Here is a 17,331-nt window from a genome sequence, read left to right as displayed (position 1 = left end):
TGATGCAGGGAGGACTGACTTTGAATCCGCCGTGGGTGATGCAGGGAAGACTGAGTTTGAATCCAGCATGGGTGATGCAGGGAGGACTGAGTTTGAATCCGGTGTGGGTGATGCAGGGAGGACTGAGTTTGAATCCGGCGTGGGTGATGCAGGGAGGACTGAGTTTGAATCCAGCATGGGTGATGCAGGGAGGACTGAGTTTGAATCCGCCGTGGGTGATGCAGGGAAGACTGAGTTTGAATCCAGCGTGGGTGATGCAGGGAGGACTGAGTTTGAATCCGGCGTTTGAATCCGGCGTGGGTGATGCAGGGAGGACTGAGTTTGAATCCAGCATGGGTGATGCAGGGAGGACTGAGTTTGAATCCGGTGTGGGTGATGCAGGGAGGACTGAGTTTGAATTTGGCGTGGGTGATGCAGGGAAGACTGAGTTTAAATCCAGCGTGGGTGATGCAGGGAGGACTGAGTTTGAATCCAGCGTGGGTGATCCTGGGAGGACTGAGTTTGAATCCAGCGTGGGTGATGCAGGGAAGACTGAGTTTGAATCCGGTGTGGGTGATGCAGAGAGGACTGAGTTTGAATCCAGCGTGGGTGATGCAGGGAGGACTGAGTTTGAATCCGGCGTGGGTGATGCAGGGAAGTCTGAGTTTGAATCCAGCGTGGGTGATGCAGGGAGGACTGAGTTTGAATCCGCCGTGGGTGATGCAGGGAAGACTGAGTTTGAATCCAGCATGGGTGATGCAGGGAGGACTGAGTTTGAATCCGGTGTGGGTGATGCAGGGAGGACTGAGTTTGAATCCGGCGTGGGTGATGCAGGGAGGACTGAGTTTGAATCCAGAATGGGTGATGCAGGGAGGACTGAGTTTGAATCCGCCGTGGGTGATGCAGGGAAGACTGAGTTTGAATCCAGCGTGGGTGATGCAGGGAGGACTGAGTTTGAATCCAGCATGGGTGATGCAGGGAGGACTGAGTTTGAATCTGGCATGGGTGATGCAGGGAGGATTGAGTTTGAATCCGGCATGGGTGACGCAGGGAGGACTGAGTTTGAATCCATCGTGGGTGATACAGGGAGGACTGAGTTTGAATCCGGCGTGGGTGATGCAGGGAGGACTGAGTTTGAATCCAGCATGGGTGATGCAGGGAGGGCTGAGTTTAAATCCACCGTGGGTGATGCAGGGAGGGCTGAGTTTGAATCCAGCGTGGGTGATGCAGGGAGGACTGAGTTTGAATTTGTCGTGGGTGATGCAGGTAGGACTGAGTTTGAATCCAGCATGGGTGATGCAGGGAGGACTGAGTTTGAATCCAGCATGGGTGATGCAGGGAGGACTGAGTTTGAATCTGGCGTGGGTGATGCAGGGAGGACTGACTTTGAATCCGGCGTGGGTGATTTAGGGTGGACTGACTTTGAATCTGGCGTGGGTGATGCAGGGAGGACTGAGTTTGAATCCGGCGTGGGTGATGCAGGGAGGACTGAGTTTGAATCCAGCGTGGGTGATGCAGGGAGGACTGAGTTTGAATCCATCGTGGGTGATGCAGGGAGGACTGAGTTTGAATCCGGCGTGGGTGATGCAGGGAGGACTGAGTTTGAATCCGGCGTGGGTGATGCAGGGAGGACTGAGTTTGAATCCAGCGTGGGTGATGCAGGGAGGACTGAGTTTGAATCCAGCGTGGGTGATGCAAGGAGGACTGAGTTTGAATTCGGCGTGAGTGATCCTGGGAGGACTGAGTTTGAATCCAGCATGGATGATGCAGGGATGACTGAGTTTGAATCCAGCGTGAGTGATCCTCGGAGGACTGAGTTTGAATCCAGCATGGGTGATGCAGGGAAGACTGAGTTTGTATCCGGCGTGGGTGATGCAGGGAGGACTTAGTTTGAATCTGGCGTTTGAATCCAGCGTGGGTGATGCAGGGAGGACTGAGTTTGAATCCAGCGTGGGTGATGCAGGGAGGACTGAGTTTGAATCCAGTGTGGGTGATGCAGGGAGGACTGAGTTTGAATTTGTCGTGGTTGATCCTGGGAGGACTGAGTTTGAATCCAGCATGGGTGATGCAGGGAGGGCTGAGTTTAAATCCACCGTGGGTGATGCAGGGAGGGCTGAGTTTGAATCCAGCGTGGGTGATGCAGGGAGGACTGAGTTTGAATCCAGCGTGGGTGATGGCGGGAGGACTGAGTTTGAATCCGGCGTGGGTGATGCAGGGAGGACTAAGTTTAAATCCAGCGTGGGTGATGCAAGGAGGACTGAGTTTGAATCCGGCGTGGGTGATGCAGGGAGGACTGAGTTTGAATCCAGCGTGGGTGATGCAGGGAGGACTGAGTTTGAATCCAGCGTGGGTGATGCAAGGAGGACTGAGTTTGAATTCGGCGTGAGTGATCCTGGGAGGACTGAGTTTGAATCCAGCGTGGATGATGCAGGGAGGACTGAGTTTGAATCCAGCGTGAGTGATCCTGGGAGGACTGAGTTTGAATCCAGCATGGGTGATGCAGGGAAGACTGAGTTTGTATCCGGCGTGGGTGATGCAGGGAGGACTTAGTTTGAATCCGGCGTTTGAATCCAGCGTGGGTGATGCAGGGAGGACTGAGTTTGAATCCAGCGTGGGTGATGCAGGGAGGACTGAGTTTGAATCCAGTGTGGGTGATGCAGGGAGGACTGAGTTTGAATTTGTCGTGGTTGATCCTGGGAGGACTGAGTTTGAATCCATCGTGGGTGATGCAGGGAGGACTGAGTTTGAATCCGGCGTGGGTGATGCAGGGAGGACTGAGTTTGAATTTGTCGTGGGTGATGCAGGGAGGACTGAGTTTGAATCCAGCATGGGTGATGCAGGGAGGACTGAGTTTGAATCCGGCGTGAGTGATGCAGGGAGGACTGACTTTGTATCTGGCGTGGGTGATGCAGGGTGGACTGACTTTGATTCTGGCGTGGGTGATGCAGGGAGGACTGAGTTTGAATCCGGCGTGGGTGATACAGGGAGGACTGAGTTTGAATCCGGCGATGGGTGATGCAGGGAGGACTGAGTTTGAATCCAGCATGGGTGATGCAGGGAGGACTGAGTTTGAATCCGGCTTGGGTGATGCAGGGAGGACTGAGTTTGAATCCGGCGTGGGTGATGCAGGGAGGACTGAGTTTGAATCCAGCATGGGTGATGCAGGGAGGACTGAGTTTGAATCCATCGTGGGTGATGCAGGGAGGACTGAGTTTGAATCCAGCGTGGGTGATGCAGGGAGGACTGAGTTTAAATCCAGCATGGAAGATGCAGGGAGGACTGAGTTTGAATATGGCATGGGTGATGCAGGGAGGACTGAGTTTGAATCCGGCGTGGGTGATGCAGGGAGGACTGAGTTTGAATCCATCGTGGGTGATGCAGGGAGGACTGAGTTTGAATCCGGCGTGGGTTATGCAGGGAGGACTGAGTTTGAATTTGTCGTGGGTGATGCAGGGAGGACTGACTTTGATTCTGGCGTGGGTGATACAGGGAGGACTGAGTTTGAATCCGGCATGGGTGATGCAGGGAGGACTGAGTTTGAATCCAGCGTGGGTGATGCAGGGAGGACTGAGTTTGAATCCGGCTTGGGTGATGCAGGGAGGACTGAGTTTGAATCCGGCGTGGGTGATGCAGGGAGGACTGAGTTTGAATCCAGCGTGGGTGATGCAGGGAGGACTGAGTTTGAATCCATCGTGGGTGATGCAGGGAGGATTGAGTTTGAATCCAGCGTGGGTGATGCAGGGAGGACTGAGTTTGAATCCAGCGTGGGTGATGCAGGGAGGACTGAGTTTGAATCCATCGTGGGTGATGCAGGGAGGATTGAGTTTGAATCCAGCGTGGGTGATGCAGGGAGGACTGAGTTTGAATCCAGCGTGGAAGATGCAGGGAGGACTGAGTTTGAATCCATCGTGGGTGATGCAGGGAGGACTGAGTTTGAATATGGCATGGGTGATGCAGGGAGGACTGAGTTTGAATCCATCGTGGGTGATGCAGGGAGGACTGAGTTTGAATATGGCATGGGTGATGCAGGGAGGACTGAGTTTGAATCCGACGTGGGTGATGCACGGAAAATCACATGATCATCCTTAGCCTCATTTCTCTTGCCTGCAAATATTGGTGGTTTTTAAAGATATCAAAATGAAGGGTTTTCAAGAAATACTGAACTGGACCATGTTGCTGATGCTTGAAATTGTTACGGCTCCTGCACCTATCAACATCTCTGAGGTTGCCACGCCCCCACCCTCGGCCTCCTGCCGTCCCACTCGCTCACACATACACCCAAATGCACGCACGTTCAGGCGCCCATTCGGGCATCATACCCAGGGGTTTGCTCGTACACCTGGCATTTACCTTCCCTCCCGCTCCTGGCAGTTGCGTTGGAGGCTCCCAGGTTACCGTGGTGCCCTGAATGGACCTAGGAGGATCCGCTCGTCACGTGTCACTTGACTCTCCTCTACAGAAATGCTTCCGTATCACGTGATTTCAGTCGTCCTCATCACGTGATACGTCTTCGCTGGATAAGAGTGTCCGGAAATCAATGAGCGTCGCTTCACAGCTGTTTCCACCGGGATTCCGCGACGCTCATTCTGTTTTGCTCTACGAAATTCTCGACCACGTTTTCTGTACCACTGACTGCCTCTGCCTTGCCCTGGTATTTGACTTTGGATTACCAGTTGCCGGACCACCTTTTCTACATTGGATTCCTCGTGCCCTTTGCCTCTTGTTACCACGTCTTGGAACTATTGCTGCCTGACCTTTGGACTGTCCCTGGTTTTGTCTTACGGATTTTGTTTCTGTTCCTGGATTCTTGGCCTCTGGCCTCACGCTGGGCGCTTGCCTGTCTGCTTACCTTCCATCTGCCCTCCGCCATTTGGGGATTCCCAACGCCTGCTGTTATTACACATCTTTGACTGACACATAGGTAAGCCATTAGGATCCTTACCCTGTTGTTATACTCTTGCCAATTGTTCTGTGCTTACCTATAACCTATTGCCTTGCAGCGATCGGGGGGGTCCTTTTCCGGCTGTTCCCAAGTCCAGGCCTACGAACTACTTCACCTGTGGCCTCAAAGACCGCGCAGGCAGTATTTCTGGTGTTGTCTGTGCGGTACTTGGGGACGGAGGTATCCTTACTCTGCACGACCATCAAGTCTATAACAGAAATTCAGTTTAGTGTGTGTCTTCCTAAACAAGGAAACGTTCTCACTCCTCTAAACCAAAACGCATGTTCGTCACATGTGAAAGTTGTTGTTAAGGACATGGTGCCTCAGTGCTCTGTGAAGCAGCTGGAGACCTTTAAAAATGGTAGCGGTTGTTCCTTATAAACCCTAATAAACGCGTGGAACCATTGTGAGACTGAAGAGAAAGAACCGATAAACAGTTCACTCAAAGCAGCTGCTAAAAATCAACAAGACCATCCTGTGCACTGTAGGTTTCCTTCCTTGAAGGACATCCTAAATAGCCAGTTGGTTGAGGCAATAGATTGTTACTGTTTCACAGCAGTTGCATAGCGCCTAGAGGTGGCTCATTAAACATACTGCACTATATAATCTGTCCCACTCAATCAATGTACCCCGGCATGCAATGGGTTAAATAATACTGAAGTAACTCACGTCCATGTAGTTGGTCATGGGCTCATTGGCCACTTGGGCTGCCAGGCTTGGGAAGTACTTGCTGCCCGGATCCACTTTGTAGGTCTTTAGGAAATCCCTGAGCTTGCCATCTTCTCTCAGTTGATCCCTCAGGGATTTGCCTTTCCTCAGGGGGATTCTATGAAGAAAGGAATCGGGTGAAAAGATGAAGGCAGAGAACACAGCCCACCTGTTCCTGCTTTAAATGTCACTATTCATGACGACTCTACTAATTCTGCAGCGCTTAGAGTCTCTGTTCACTGCCCCCCAGGGATCCATGTTTTCTCCTTAGTCACAATGTTCATGCATTTATATTATGTTTAATTTCTTCAATTAAACAAAACAAACAAAAAATAAGCAGGCCATCATCATACTAGCTTGAGGCACAGACACATATAGAATATTGTTGCTAGGCGACTTATGTCACACGCTGCAGCAGGTACTGATAGAGGGCACGTTGTGTTTTCCCTTTACTGTTCTGTACTTTGTGAATAAGTGATTGTCGGAAGTGGCTGATGTAGCTTTGCAGTGCGGCTTGATGATCCTTGACGAACCTGTGACGATCTTTGCCGGACCTGTGAGGTCCTTTCCTCGAGCTCGGCAGCGGTAGCTCTGTGTTCACATCCGCTGTGTTGTGCTGTGCTCCGATCAGGGTGCTCCCCCTCGGCGGCGCCTGAGCAGCGGTTCGGTCAGAGAGCCTCAGAGCCTCCCCCCTGAGAGTCCATCCTCCCTTTACTCTGCTGAGCAAAAATCCGGCCGAAAATAATCCGGCTGTGAAGTCCTCCCGCGGCTGCCTGACTGGCTGGAGGAAGACCCGCAGCAGCGTGCAAGCGAGGAGGAGGAGGGAGAGCTATTGGAGAATTGTGTTGCCACCTATTTATTTATCACGAGTTTGCATTTTCTCATTTACTGGATAAATATTCTACCACCAGTTCTAGGTTCCAATACTTGGACCTTAGAATTACTACCATATTTAGGGGACGGTGGAAATAGGGGTCACAATGTATGATCTGCGCAGCTCAACCCAAGGTCCCCAAACTAATCGGGTCGGCCACTCTAAGACTGCGGTAGTCTCAAAATGCTCAGAGTGTCCTGATAAGAGGAGTTCAAGTTTTTCCAAACCCTATAAGACAGCAGGAGGCATTTTTGTTCCCCCCCCTGGCATTTATCCATCTGATAACCAATCACCTACAGGATCAGGGCTCCAAAAAGTCTCAGCTGAATCAAGTTTTATGGGAACGGAGTCAACTCCTCTAAGTCATCCTATTCGGGCACTCTTCCAAGGCACCCTGGATTAGACACTAAGAGCAACGACGATGAGAAAGGTGATCTCAAACTAGCCGACAAAAACAACAGAACATTCTGTGAATAGTTTGATGAATGGACCATCTACTGAAGAAGTAGTTCGAGCGCAGTATGGGGATTCTCAACTGCCGTTAATCAACGATCTCAGTGAACTAAGAGGTGAAGATCTCTTGGAGTTAGAAGTGATGGAATCACCGAAAGGGCTCGTAGAGTTAAATGCAGTTGGTGAATATCAAGGGCAACCGTCCACCAAGAATCCTGAAGTATGTAAGTCTGTTAATCCTATACAAAGTCCTCAAGCAACTTCTAACATGGACCAAGGCAATATATCTTAGGAGCTGGCTCAGCCAACGATAATGGCCTTACATTTTTTCCTAACTTCACTAGTAAAAGTTTTTGAAGATCTTAAGATGGAAGTTCAGCAGCATACGGGCATCTTATTAGAGGTCACTAAAGAATTGGAGATAAACGATTCAACCATGACTGCCCTGAAATTGGCAATGAATGAGTCAATGGGGGTAGCTGTGAAGGAGATCCAAAAAGAAGTCAGGGAGCAATCTCTAAAAATGGATCAGGTAACAGCAGTTTGCGAAAATTTACTTAGGATATCAATGATCAATTCAGAGAAAAGCGATCCTAGTAATAGAAGCTCTGAGAACCAAGAGAAAGGCGCCTTCTCTAAAATGAGTACAGAATCCGTTTTGAAAGATACCCCATTATCAGCATCAGTTATGGAAAAGTTCTTGAGGTTGTCATTAGTGTTGGATAATGATCTTGTGAAAGTTGACCATGAGAAGCCGATTAATAAATCCTCAGCTGACTCTGATTGTGCCGTTTCTGGGAAAAAGAAAGTAAATGGAAGAACGAAACAGAAAAGAAAAAGGCAAGCAAGAGCTCTACTTGAAATCCCACCAATGGCAATTACTCAAGGAAATAGTAAAAAGAACCATAAGACATCACGGGCTAGTCAATTCCTGAAAAACTTAAAAGATGGTCTGAAAAAATACGAGATCAAGCAGAAGAAAAGTCTCCCCAAAAGGGGTCAAGGAAAAAGTTTAAGAAGACTATTAAATCAAAAAGCCAAGACACTAAGGATTCGGTGGACAAAAATACAACTGTGGAAAAATTAACGGTGGGGATCCAAGCGGACAAAATTGAGCTGCCAAAGAAAATTGCTCCTATATTCCTTCTGGCAAAACGCAAAATCAAGTCTATCGATTTGTTGTAAAAAAAAAAAAGTGGTCCCTCCGCAAACCCAGTGGGGTTCCAGGGCATGAACATTGGAGGAGGGGCTGAAATCAAAGGGGAAGCTATAAGTTTAGAGGACGGAGGGCCGCAGAATAAAAATTTTGAAATAACCCCCGTTGTGAATCAGGGAACGGCAAATTCACTAAGGGATAATGGAAGTAAATCCCTGGAAGGCACGTATGATTCCAGCAAGAAGATGAGAGGTTCGCAGAGTCTTTCCTATGTTGACAGCAAAGTAAAAGACCATAGAGTCTTTCTCTCGAGAAAATCTCCCAGCTCCCATAATGCAAAGGTCTCAGGATCTCCCAGATATGTCCAACTTTAATAAATATGAATGAAGGTTTTTAGACACCCAAAAGCAGAAGACTGAAACCAATAACAAAGAGAGAATCTTTTCTAATTCATCAAATATGTGGGAAATGGTCCCAGAGATAATCTCTAAGGTATTCTATAAAATGGGCGTTCCCCAGCAGAGACACTAGGGAAGACTCAAATTAACGTACTGTCATGGAACACCAGAGAATATACATCTTTTTCCCAGGAAACAAGGAAATCACAAATATTTAAATCATCTGATCTTATATTATTTCAAGAGACTTGGTTAACTGGTTTAGTTGGGTTGGATGGTTTCTCCATTTTTCAGCAACTGGCTCGAGGGTCAGAAGGGGGTAGGCCAATAGGGGGTTTGCTTGTAGCATGTAGTAATGAGATTTTTGAGAACTCAAAGACTGTATGGAATGCTAGAGAAGGCATCCTTGTGGTAAGAGTGATGAGGAGAGGGATTACCAAGGGCAATACCTGGCTTATTGTAAATGTCTACTGGAACCCCAATGCTATCTCTCTCCCAGATTTTTTGCTTAATCTCTCGAATGGTTTGGTAGAATGTTTGCATCAATATCCCGCCGATGATCTTATTATTGCAGGAAAAACCTGCCAGAAGACTGCAACTGGAAAGATTTGGACAGATTTATGCATGAATGGGGCCTCGAAATGTTTAATGGTAATTTGAGGGGGGACATCCCTAGTGCCCCATCGTGGCATAGAGGCCCTGCTTTCTCGACCATCGATTATCTCTTTGCCTCGCAATGTATTTTTTAATCTTGTTCAAGTTTTGAAGTGGGGGAAGGGAATATAGATGACCATCAAATCCAGGGAGCACTTTGCTGTTTGAAGGGGTTCGGGATGTATTATTCTGTGAGCAGGACCTTACAACGAATAGAGCAGTAAACGTTGTTAGGAAGTTTCATAGAGGGGGGGCGATCTAAATTGTGAGTTGAGGGGCCTGGTGAATCAATTATCAGATCAACAACGTTTGCATTTTTGTAATCTTGGTGATTTCTCTGTCTTTCTTTCAAACTCAGCTCCTGCTGATTCCAATTTACAGAGACCTCATAGGATCCACAAGCATACTCCTAACATTGAAATAGTGAAAAGGAAGATGGAGCTTAGGCAGCAAAGAAGGAAGCAGAAGAGATCCTGTATAGATTTGGTCCAACTCAAGGAGGGCCTGGGAATTCCTAGGAACAACTATAGGAATTGGTACAGGGCTCATAGGTATCTTATATGGCAACAAGATGGAGAGAGAATGGTATCTGCTCTCTCGAGGGGAAACACAAGACATTTTTGGACAATGGTAGGGGGAGGTGAGGTAAGCAGGAATCAAAAAATGGATGTGGTTATTCAAGAACAAGTCTGGTCTGAGCATTTTGCCAGTCTTTATGACTCACCTAATGCCATAATCGGGTAGAGGAACACACTGATTAAGTGGCCCCTGAACTTTACACCCATGGATCTGGAAATACTGATAAGGAAATCATCAACTTCCAGAGCGGGGGGACCGAATGGGTTGAGTAATTCAATCCTCACAAAGGACCCCTCCCTATGGGCTGGGATATTAAAGGAACTTTTTAATAATATAATCTATCAGAAGTGCTTCCCGGACTCATGGAAAAACTCCCTAGTGATACCAATCTATAAAAAGGGGGACAGATTGCTAGCGGTTAATTATCATCCAATTTCCCTTTTAGATGTAGTCAGTAACATTTTCACAGGGCTCATTTTAGGGGAATTGGAATCATGGGCAAAGAAAATGGGTGTCATCCCAAGACAGCAATCGGGTTTCAGGAAGGGTTTATCTACTTCTCTAAATGGGCTGGTTCTGAGCGCCTTGATTTCACCGTCTGTCCAAGGAGGGAGCCCGCCCCTCTTTGGTGCTTGTTTAGACCTCTGCCAAGCTTTTGATATGATACACAGGAATCTTCTATGGAAACAATTAGACGAGTGGGGTTTGCCTCCTAGTCTCTTGTCAATATTGAGAGAATTACATCACAACAATTCCATGCAGGTGAGGCTTGATAGATCAGGCCTTTTGACAATCCGATTAGTGGAAAGAGAGGGGTCCGTCAAGGGTGTCTCCTAGCTCCTCTATTGTTCATCTTGTTTTTGGCAGATCTGGCCGAGGCGCTGAAGGGAATAGGTTTAATATCTCCGATATTAGGAAAAACAAGAATCAATTGGTTGGCATATGCGGATGACATCGTAGTCCTTGATCATTCCCAAGTAGGACTGCAGCGTCTTCTGTTCACCTTAGAAAACTATCCCCGAAATAATAACCTCATTATCAATCCAGTCAGGTCCAAGATAATAAGATTTAAACATCCAAAAAAGATAATTAAGCAACATGTATGGACCCTGGACCAACTTCCATTTGAGGTTGTCTCGGAATTGACATACTTGGGAGCTTCAATCAGCTCCTTCCCAACGAAAGGCAACTTGGTGTGCATGTTGAAGTTAAAAGTTGTAAAATTGGGAGCACAAATGAAAAAAATCAAATCCCAGTTTTGCAAATTTTCTATTCTCCCCTTGGTGAAATTCTATATAGGGAAAGTAATCCAGATTCTTCTGTTTGGTCATGATTATAACATCTTAGCAATGGACCTCGAGTGGGATTCTTGAGAAGCCAAGTTGTGGAAACGCACATTAGGACTGCTGGATTGTATTCCAATAGTCTCTCTTCGTTATGAATTGGGCCTGTTGTCTCTTAGATCATGGCTTCAACGGAAGTGGCTGTTTTTGTATAGATCAGCATTAGATGCTCCTAAGAACTCACTTTATGAGGAAATTGCCGGTGAGCTGAATCATGGTAAAAACCTGTTCCTGGCTAAGTTCAAGCAAAGATGCTTGGCAATTTTAGGGAGAGCGGACTGTGATTCGACCCTACTGTTTCAAAATCCAGATAGAGTAAAACAAATGCAGAAACAAAGAGACTGGATTGATATGATTGACAGTATGAGGAGGACGAAAAGATCTGCCTCATTGATAAGCCCCTCTCTCTGGTTCCCGCCTATCTAAAAAAGATGCCTGATCTGAGTTTTGGGTTATCTCTTCTTAGATTTCGTCTAAATCTACTCCCTACTCTAGAGATTTTGTCCTCTAGAGATAGAGAAGGGAAAATAGACCCATACTGAGACAAGTGTTGTATCAAGGTCTTGCAGTCTTCTAAACATCTACTATCTAATTTTCAGGGTACCTGGAATATGAGGGCCAGAAGATTTAGCAGGTTTGTCCATCAGCTATCCAGGCTTGATTCTGATGCCTTCTGGGGGAGATTATCCTCCTGCCATGAATCTGCTCTCTCGATGGAACTTGTCAGAGCTTTGAGAGAAATCAATTTAATCAGTGATCCAGTTTTGGTTACAAATGGATTAAGTTCCTAGTAACTAGCGTCATCCTGGTCAGATCTGGTAGTTGAGGGTCTTTAATGGACTTTGCATAATGAAATTTCTTTTCTCTATGGGTGGTCTTTCTTTTGTGGAACCTGGATCTACGGATTAATTGATTTCTCTGGGAGAAAAGTTTGCTTTTTCAGAGTTTTTGTTTGTTTCTTCTTTTTCTTCTTTCTTCCCCTTTTCTCCTTTTAAGATGAAGATTTTATTGATATGAATTTTGTAAATTGTTCGAAGTATTTTAGTTTTATTATTCTTGTGTATGATTGTAAATGTGTTAAAAGTCAAATGTTGTCTATTGCACAATAAACATTTTTTTTTTTAAAGCAGGTACAAGCCCAGCTCTCCCGAGACCGAGGGCCCAAGGCATTCTATGTGCTTTTATCCCAGAATGCCTGCTCTGCACAAGGCAGCTGCACAAGAGGCAGGGAGATTTCATGCCACCCTGCTCATGGAACTATGGTGAACTGCAGAGGAGGCGGCATGCATGCAGGGACCAGCAGCTGGCCTTCATGCCACCCTGCGCATGGAACTATGGTGAACTGCACAGGAGGTGGGGTGCATGCAGCGACCAGCAGCTGGTCTGCATGCCACCCTGCGCATGGAACTATGGTGAACTGCAGAGGAGGCGGCATGCATGCAGGGACCAGCAGCTGGCCTTCATGCCACCCTGTGCATAGAACTATGGTGAACTGCACAGGAGGTGGGGTGCATGCAGCGACCAGCAGCTGGTCTGCATGCGACCCTGCGCATGGAACTATGGTGAACTGCACAGGAGGCGGCGTGCATGCAGGGACCAACAGCTGGCCTTCATGGCACCATGCCCATGGAATGATGGTGAACTGCACAGGAGGCGGCGTGCATGCAGGGACCAGCAGCTGGCCTTCATAGCACCATGCGCATGGAATGATGGTGAACTGCATAGGAGGTGGGGTGGATGCAGGAACCAGCAGCTGGCCTTCATGCCACCATGCATTGACCTATGGTGAACTGCACAGGAAGCGGGCTGGATGCAGGGACCAGCAGCTGGCCTTCATGCCATCATGGGGGTGGATGCAGGGAACATCAGCTGACCCCCATGCCACCATGTCCATGGAATTATGATCAACTGCACAGGAGGTGGGGTGGATGCAGGGACCAGCAGCTGGCCTGCATGCCACCCGGCACATGGCACTATGTTGAACTGCACAGGAGGCGGGGTGGATGCAGAGACCAACAGCTGGCCTTCATGCCACCATGCGCATACAATTATGGCGAACTGCACAGGAGGTGGGGTGGATGCAGGAACCAGCAGCTGGCCTTCATGCCACCATGCACATGGAACTATGGTGAACTGCACAGGAAGTGGGCTGGATGCAGGGACCAGCAGCTGGCCTTCATGCCATCATGGGGGTGGATGCAGGGAACATCAGCTGACCCCCATGCCACCATGTCCATGGAATTATGATCAACTGCACAGGAGGTGGGGTGGATGCAGGGTCCAGCAGCTGGACCTCATGCCACCATGCACATAGAATTATGGTGAACTGCACAGGAGTTGGGGTGGATGCAGGAACCAGCAGCTGGCCTTCATGCCACCATGCACATGGAACTATGGTGAACTACACAGGAGATGGGGTGCAAGCAGGGTCCAGCAGCTGGCCTTCATGCCACTGTGCGTATGGGACTATGGTGAGCTGCAAAGGAAGGTGGGGTGCATGCAGGGACCAGCAGCTGGCTCTCATGCCACCATGCGCATGGAACTATGGTGAACTACACAGGAGACGGGGTGCAAGCAGGGACCAGCAGCTGGCCCTCATGCCACCATGCCCATAGAACTATGGTCAACTGCACAGGAGGTGGGGTGGATGCAGGGTCCAGCAGCTGGCCTTCATGCCACCAAGTGCATGGAACTATGGTCAACTGCACAGGAGGCGGGGTGGATGCAGGGACCAGCAGCTGGCCCTCATGCCACCATGCCCATAGAACTATGGTCAACTGCCCAGGAGGCGGGGTGGATGCAGGGACCAACAGCTGGCCCTCATGCCACCATGCCCATAGAACTGTGGTCAACTGCACAGGAGGCGGGGTGGATGCAGGGACCAGCAGCTGGCCCTCATGCCACCATGCCCATAGAACTATGGTCAACTGCCCAGGAGGCGGGGTGGATGCAGGGACCAGCAGCTGGCCCTCATGCCACCATGCCCATAGAACTATGGTCAACTGCCCAGGAGGCGGGGTGGATGCAGGGACCAGCAGCTGGCCCTCATGCCACCATGCCCATAGAACTGTGGTCAACTGCACAGGAGGCGGGGTGGATGCAGGGTCCAGCAGCTGGCCTTCATGCCACCGTGCGTATGGAACTAAGGTGAACTGTACAGGAGGTGGGGTTCAAGCAGGGCCAGCAGCTGGCCCTCATGCCACCATGCCCATAGAACTATGGTCAACTGCACAGGAGGTGGGGTGGATGCAGGGTCCAGCAGCTGGCCTTCATGCCACCGTGCGTATGGAACTAAGGTGAACTGCACAGGAGGCGGGGTGATATAATATGATATGATTATTTATTTATATAGCGCCTATACACAATGTGTTTCAAAGCGCTTCAAGGCAAGGGAGGAAATAGGGGAAAATACAACCACATTCTTACAGGCCATGAACAGTAAGGATGTGAAATTAACTATTGTACTCGGCCTGACGACATTTCAGATGGTGCAAGAGCTAAGACATAGATAAGGAAGGGAGGGGGAGAGTGGGAAGGAAATGGAAACAGACAGGCGACTACTGTACTAGGCCTGGTGACATTTCAGATAGTGCTGGAGGGGTGGTGGGGAGGAAAAAAAACAGTAATGGGAGGGTGGAGGAAACAGACGAGGTTGCTATCATATTAGGTCCAGGGACAATTCTGATAGAGTAAGTGCATAGAAGAAAGTAAGAGGAGGAGAAAGGAGAAGGGAGAAGGGAAAGGAGAAGAGAAAAGAGAGTAAGCAGTCAAAAAGAAGCAAGAGTGGAGAGCAAATACAATTGCAGAAGTCAGTAGTAACACATAATGTTGCAAGCCAGGATTCAAGATGAAGATGGGAACAGCGTGATTTAGTGCCACCATTAGTACAAGATGCAAAGGAAGTCCAGCATGAGAGTTGAGAAAGAGTGACACACCGTCAATAAATGAAGTCCATAAAAGTCAAATCCAGCATTGGCCACAAGACAGTGATGGTGAAGGAAGGCACCAGGTGGGCAGGGCTTGCTAAGTGGTCAAAAAGAGCAACAGACAGGAAGTTACCAGGTGGGCGGGGCTTAGGCCAGGTGACCTAGATCCACTTGCACCTGCTGTCCATCTGCAAAGGAAAAGAAGCTGGAGGGATCCTTAAGTAGGGAAACGGAGCGGCAAGCAGGAAGGCACCAGGTGGGCATGGCTTGATAAGTGATGAAAAAGAGCGGGAAGCAGGAAGGCACCAGGTGGGCGGGGCTTGCTAAGTGGTGAAGAAGAGTGGCAAGCAGGAAGGCACCAATTGGGCGGGGCTTGCTAAGTGGTGAAAAAGAGTGGCAGGCAGGAAGGCACGAGGTGGGCGGGGCTTAGGCCAGGTGACCTAGATCCACTTGCACCTGCTCCCCATCTGAAAAGGAAAAGAAGCTGGAGGGCTCCTTAAGTAGGGAAACAGAGCGGCAAGCAGGAAGGCACCAGGTTGGCGGGGCTTGCTAAGTGGTGAAAAAGAGCAGCAAGCAGGAAGGAACCAGGTGGGCGGGGCTTAGGCCAGGTGACCTAAATCCACTTGCACCTGCTCCCCCTCTGCAAAGGAAAAGAGGCTGGAGGGCTCCTTAGGTAGGGAAACAGAGCGGCAAGCAGGAAGACACCAGGTGGGCGGGGCTTGCTAAGTGGTGAAAGAGAGCGGGAAGCAGGAAGGCACCAGGTGGGCGGAGCTTGCTAAGTGGTGAAAAAGAGCGGGAAGCAGGAAGGCACCAGTTGGGCGGGGCTTGCTAAGTGGTGAAAAAGAGCGGCAGGCAGGCAGGCACCAGGTGGGCGGGGCTTAGGCCAGGTGACCTAGATCCACTTGCACCTGCTCCCCATCTGAAAAGGAAAAGAGGCTGGAGGGCTCCTTAGGTGGGGAAACAGAGCGGCAAGCAGGAAAGCACTAGGTGGGTGGGGTTTGCTAAGTGGTGGAAAAGAGCAGCAAGCATGGTGGATACAGGGACCAGCAGCTGGCCCTCATGCCACCATGCGCATGGAACTATGGTGAACTGCACAGAAGGTGGGGTGGATGCAGGGACTAGCACCTGGCCCTCAGGTCACCATGTGCATGGAACTATGGTGAACTAGGCGAGGTGGTTGCAGGGACCAGCAGCTGGCCTGCATTTCACCCTGTGCATGGAACTATGGTGAACTGCACAGGAGGTGGAGTGGATGCAGAGACCAGCAGCTGGCTCTCATGCCACCCTGTGCATGGAACTATGGTGAACTGCACAGGAGGCGGGTTGGATGCACGAACCAGCAGCTGCATTTCATGCCACCCTGAGCATGGAACTATGGTGAACTGCGCAGGAGGCGGGGTGAATGCAGGAACCAGCAGCTGTATTTCATGCCACCATGGGGGTGGATGCAGAACCAGCAGCTGGCCATCATGCCACTCTGCGCCTGGAACTACGGTGGCCTCTGTGGTCCACTGAAAGCTAGAGGACGCCAGTAGGGCCCCACTCGTTCCTGCCTCAGGCCGGGGGTAGGGGCATAACTGTGCACCATGACTCAGGAAGTCTACCATGGGCAGTACACATCACTCACACTGCCCTGCTCGGCAGTGATCTCCGCCACCTGCATCTGAGTGGCTCCTACTCTGCCCACCCCAGACAGGAAGTAGGTGTTGATACAAACTCATCAGTAGGAGGAAAATCGCCTGTTCATTGGTCCGACATGGCACGTGTCTAGCAGCCCACTAACAGATGGGGATTCGCGGACATTGAAGCACTGCTTATTGGCTGGGAATGCAGACACAGGAAGTGGGAATTGCAGGGCGCGTCATTATGCATCCCTTCGCCTGTTACTCCAGGTGTTTTGGGGTGTTTGAGGTGCTGCTGTGTTATGGACCAGGGCCTTATTGTGTGTGCTTGCAATAAACTAGGGTGATTTCGTTGCTGGTAATAATCATTGATGGGTACATGTTTGTAACCCCCTAAACACCCATCCCCAAATATTTTAAGACTGGTGCAATTATATAAGCAAACTCTAGTCCTAGAATATGTGTGGAAAGTGATGGATAGTGGCTTAAAAAATATTGTTTCCCCTCGATGTTTATTTCCAGCTTTGAAATTCCTGGGTACCGGAAGTACACATTCTCCTGAATGTGTGTATGTGTGAGAGTGTGTGCGTGCGTGTGTGGTGGGGTGGTTGGGTGTGCGTGTGTGCGTGTGACAATGCAGTGACTTCAGAATAAACACCTGAGCAACACGATGCTTGGCACATGAAACACTGAATAG

General features: G+C 49.4%; 1 protein-coding gene across 1 annotated transcript in view; it reads right to left on the bottom strand.

Annotated features, from left to right (window-relative positions):
* LOC138528236 (pepsin A-like) overlaps positions 1-4,883 on the bottom strand; it is a 307,885-nt gene extending 303,002 nt beyond the window's left edge. Inside the window, exon 1 of the mRNA XM_069639691.1 lies at positions 4,829-4,883. Within this exon, the coding sequence (XP_069495792.1) occupies positions 4,829-4,883 (55 nt within the window). The remainder of the gene's footprint in view (positions 1-4,828) is intronic.
* Between the last annotated feature and the right edge of the window lie 12,448 nt (positions 4,884-17,331).

This window comes from Ambystoma mexicanum, chromosome 7q (assembly GCF_040938575.1).
Source record: "Ambystoma mexicanum isolate Mex_15411 chromosome 7q, UKY_AmexF1_1, whole genome shotgun sequence".
Taxonomy (NCBI): domain Eukaryota; kingdom Metazoa; phylum Chordata; class Amphibia; order Caudata; family Ambystomatidae; genus Ambystoma; species Ambystoma mexicanum.
The sequence above is the reverse complement of the archived record's forward strand: the minus strand, read 5'-3'. Positions and strand labels throughout refer to the sequence as shown.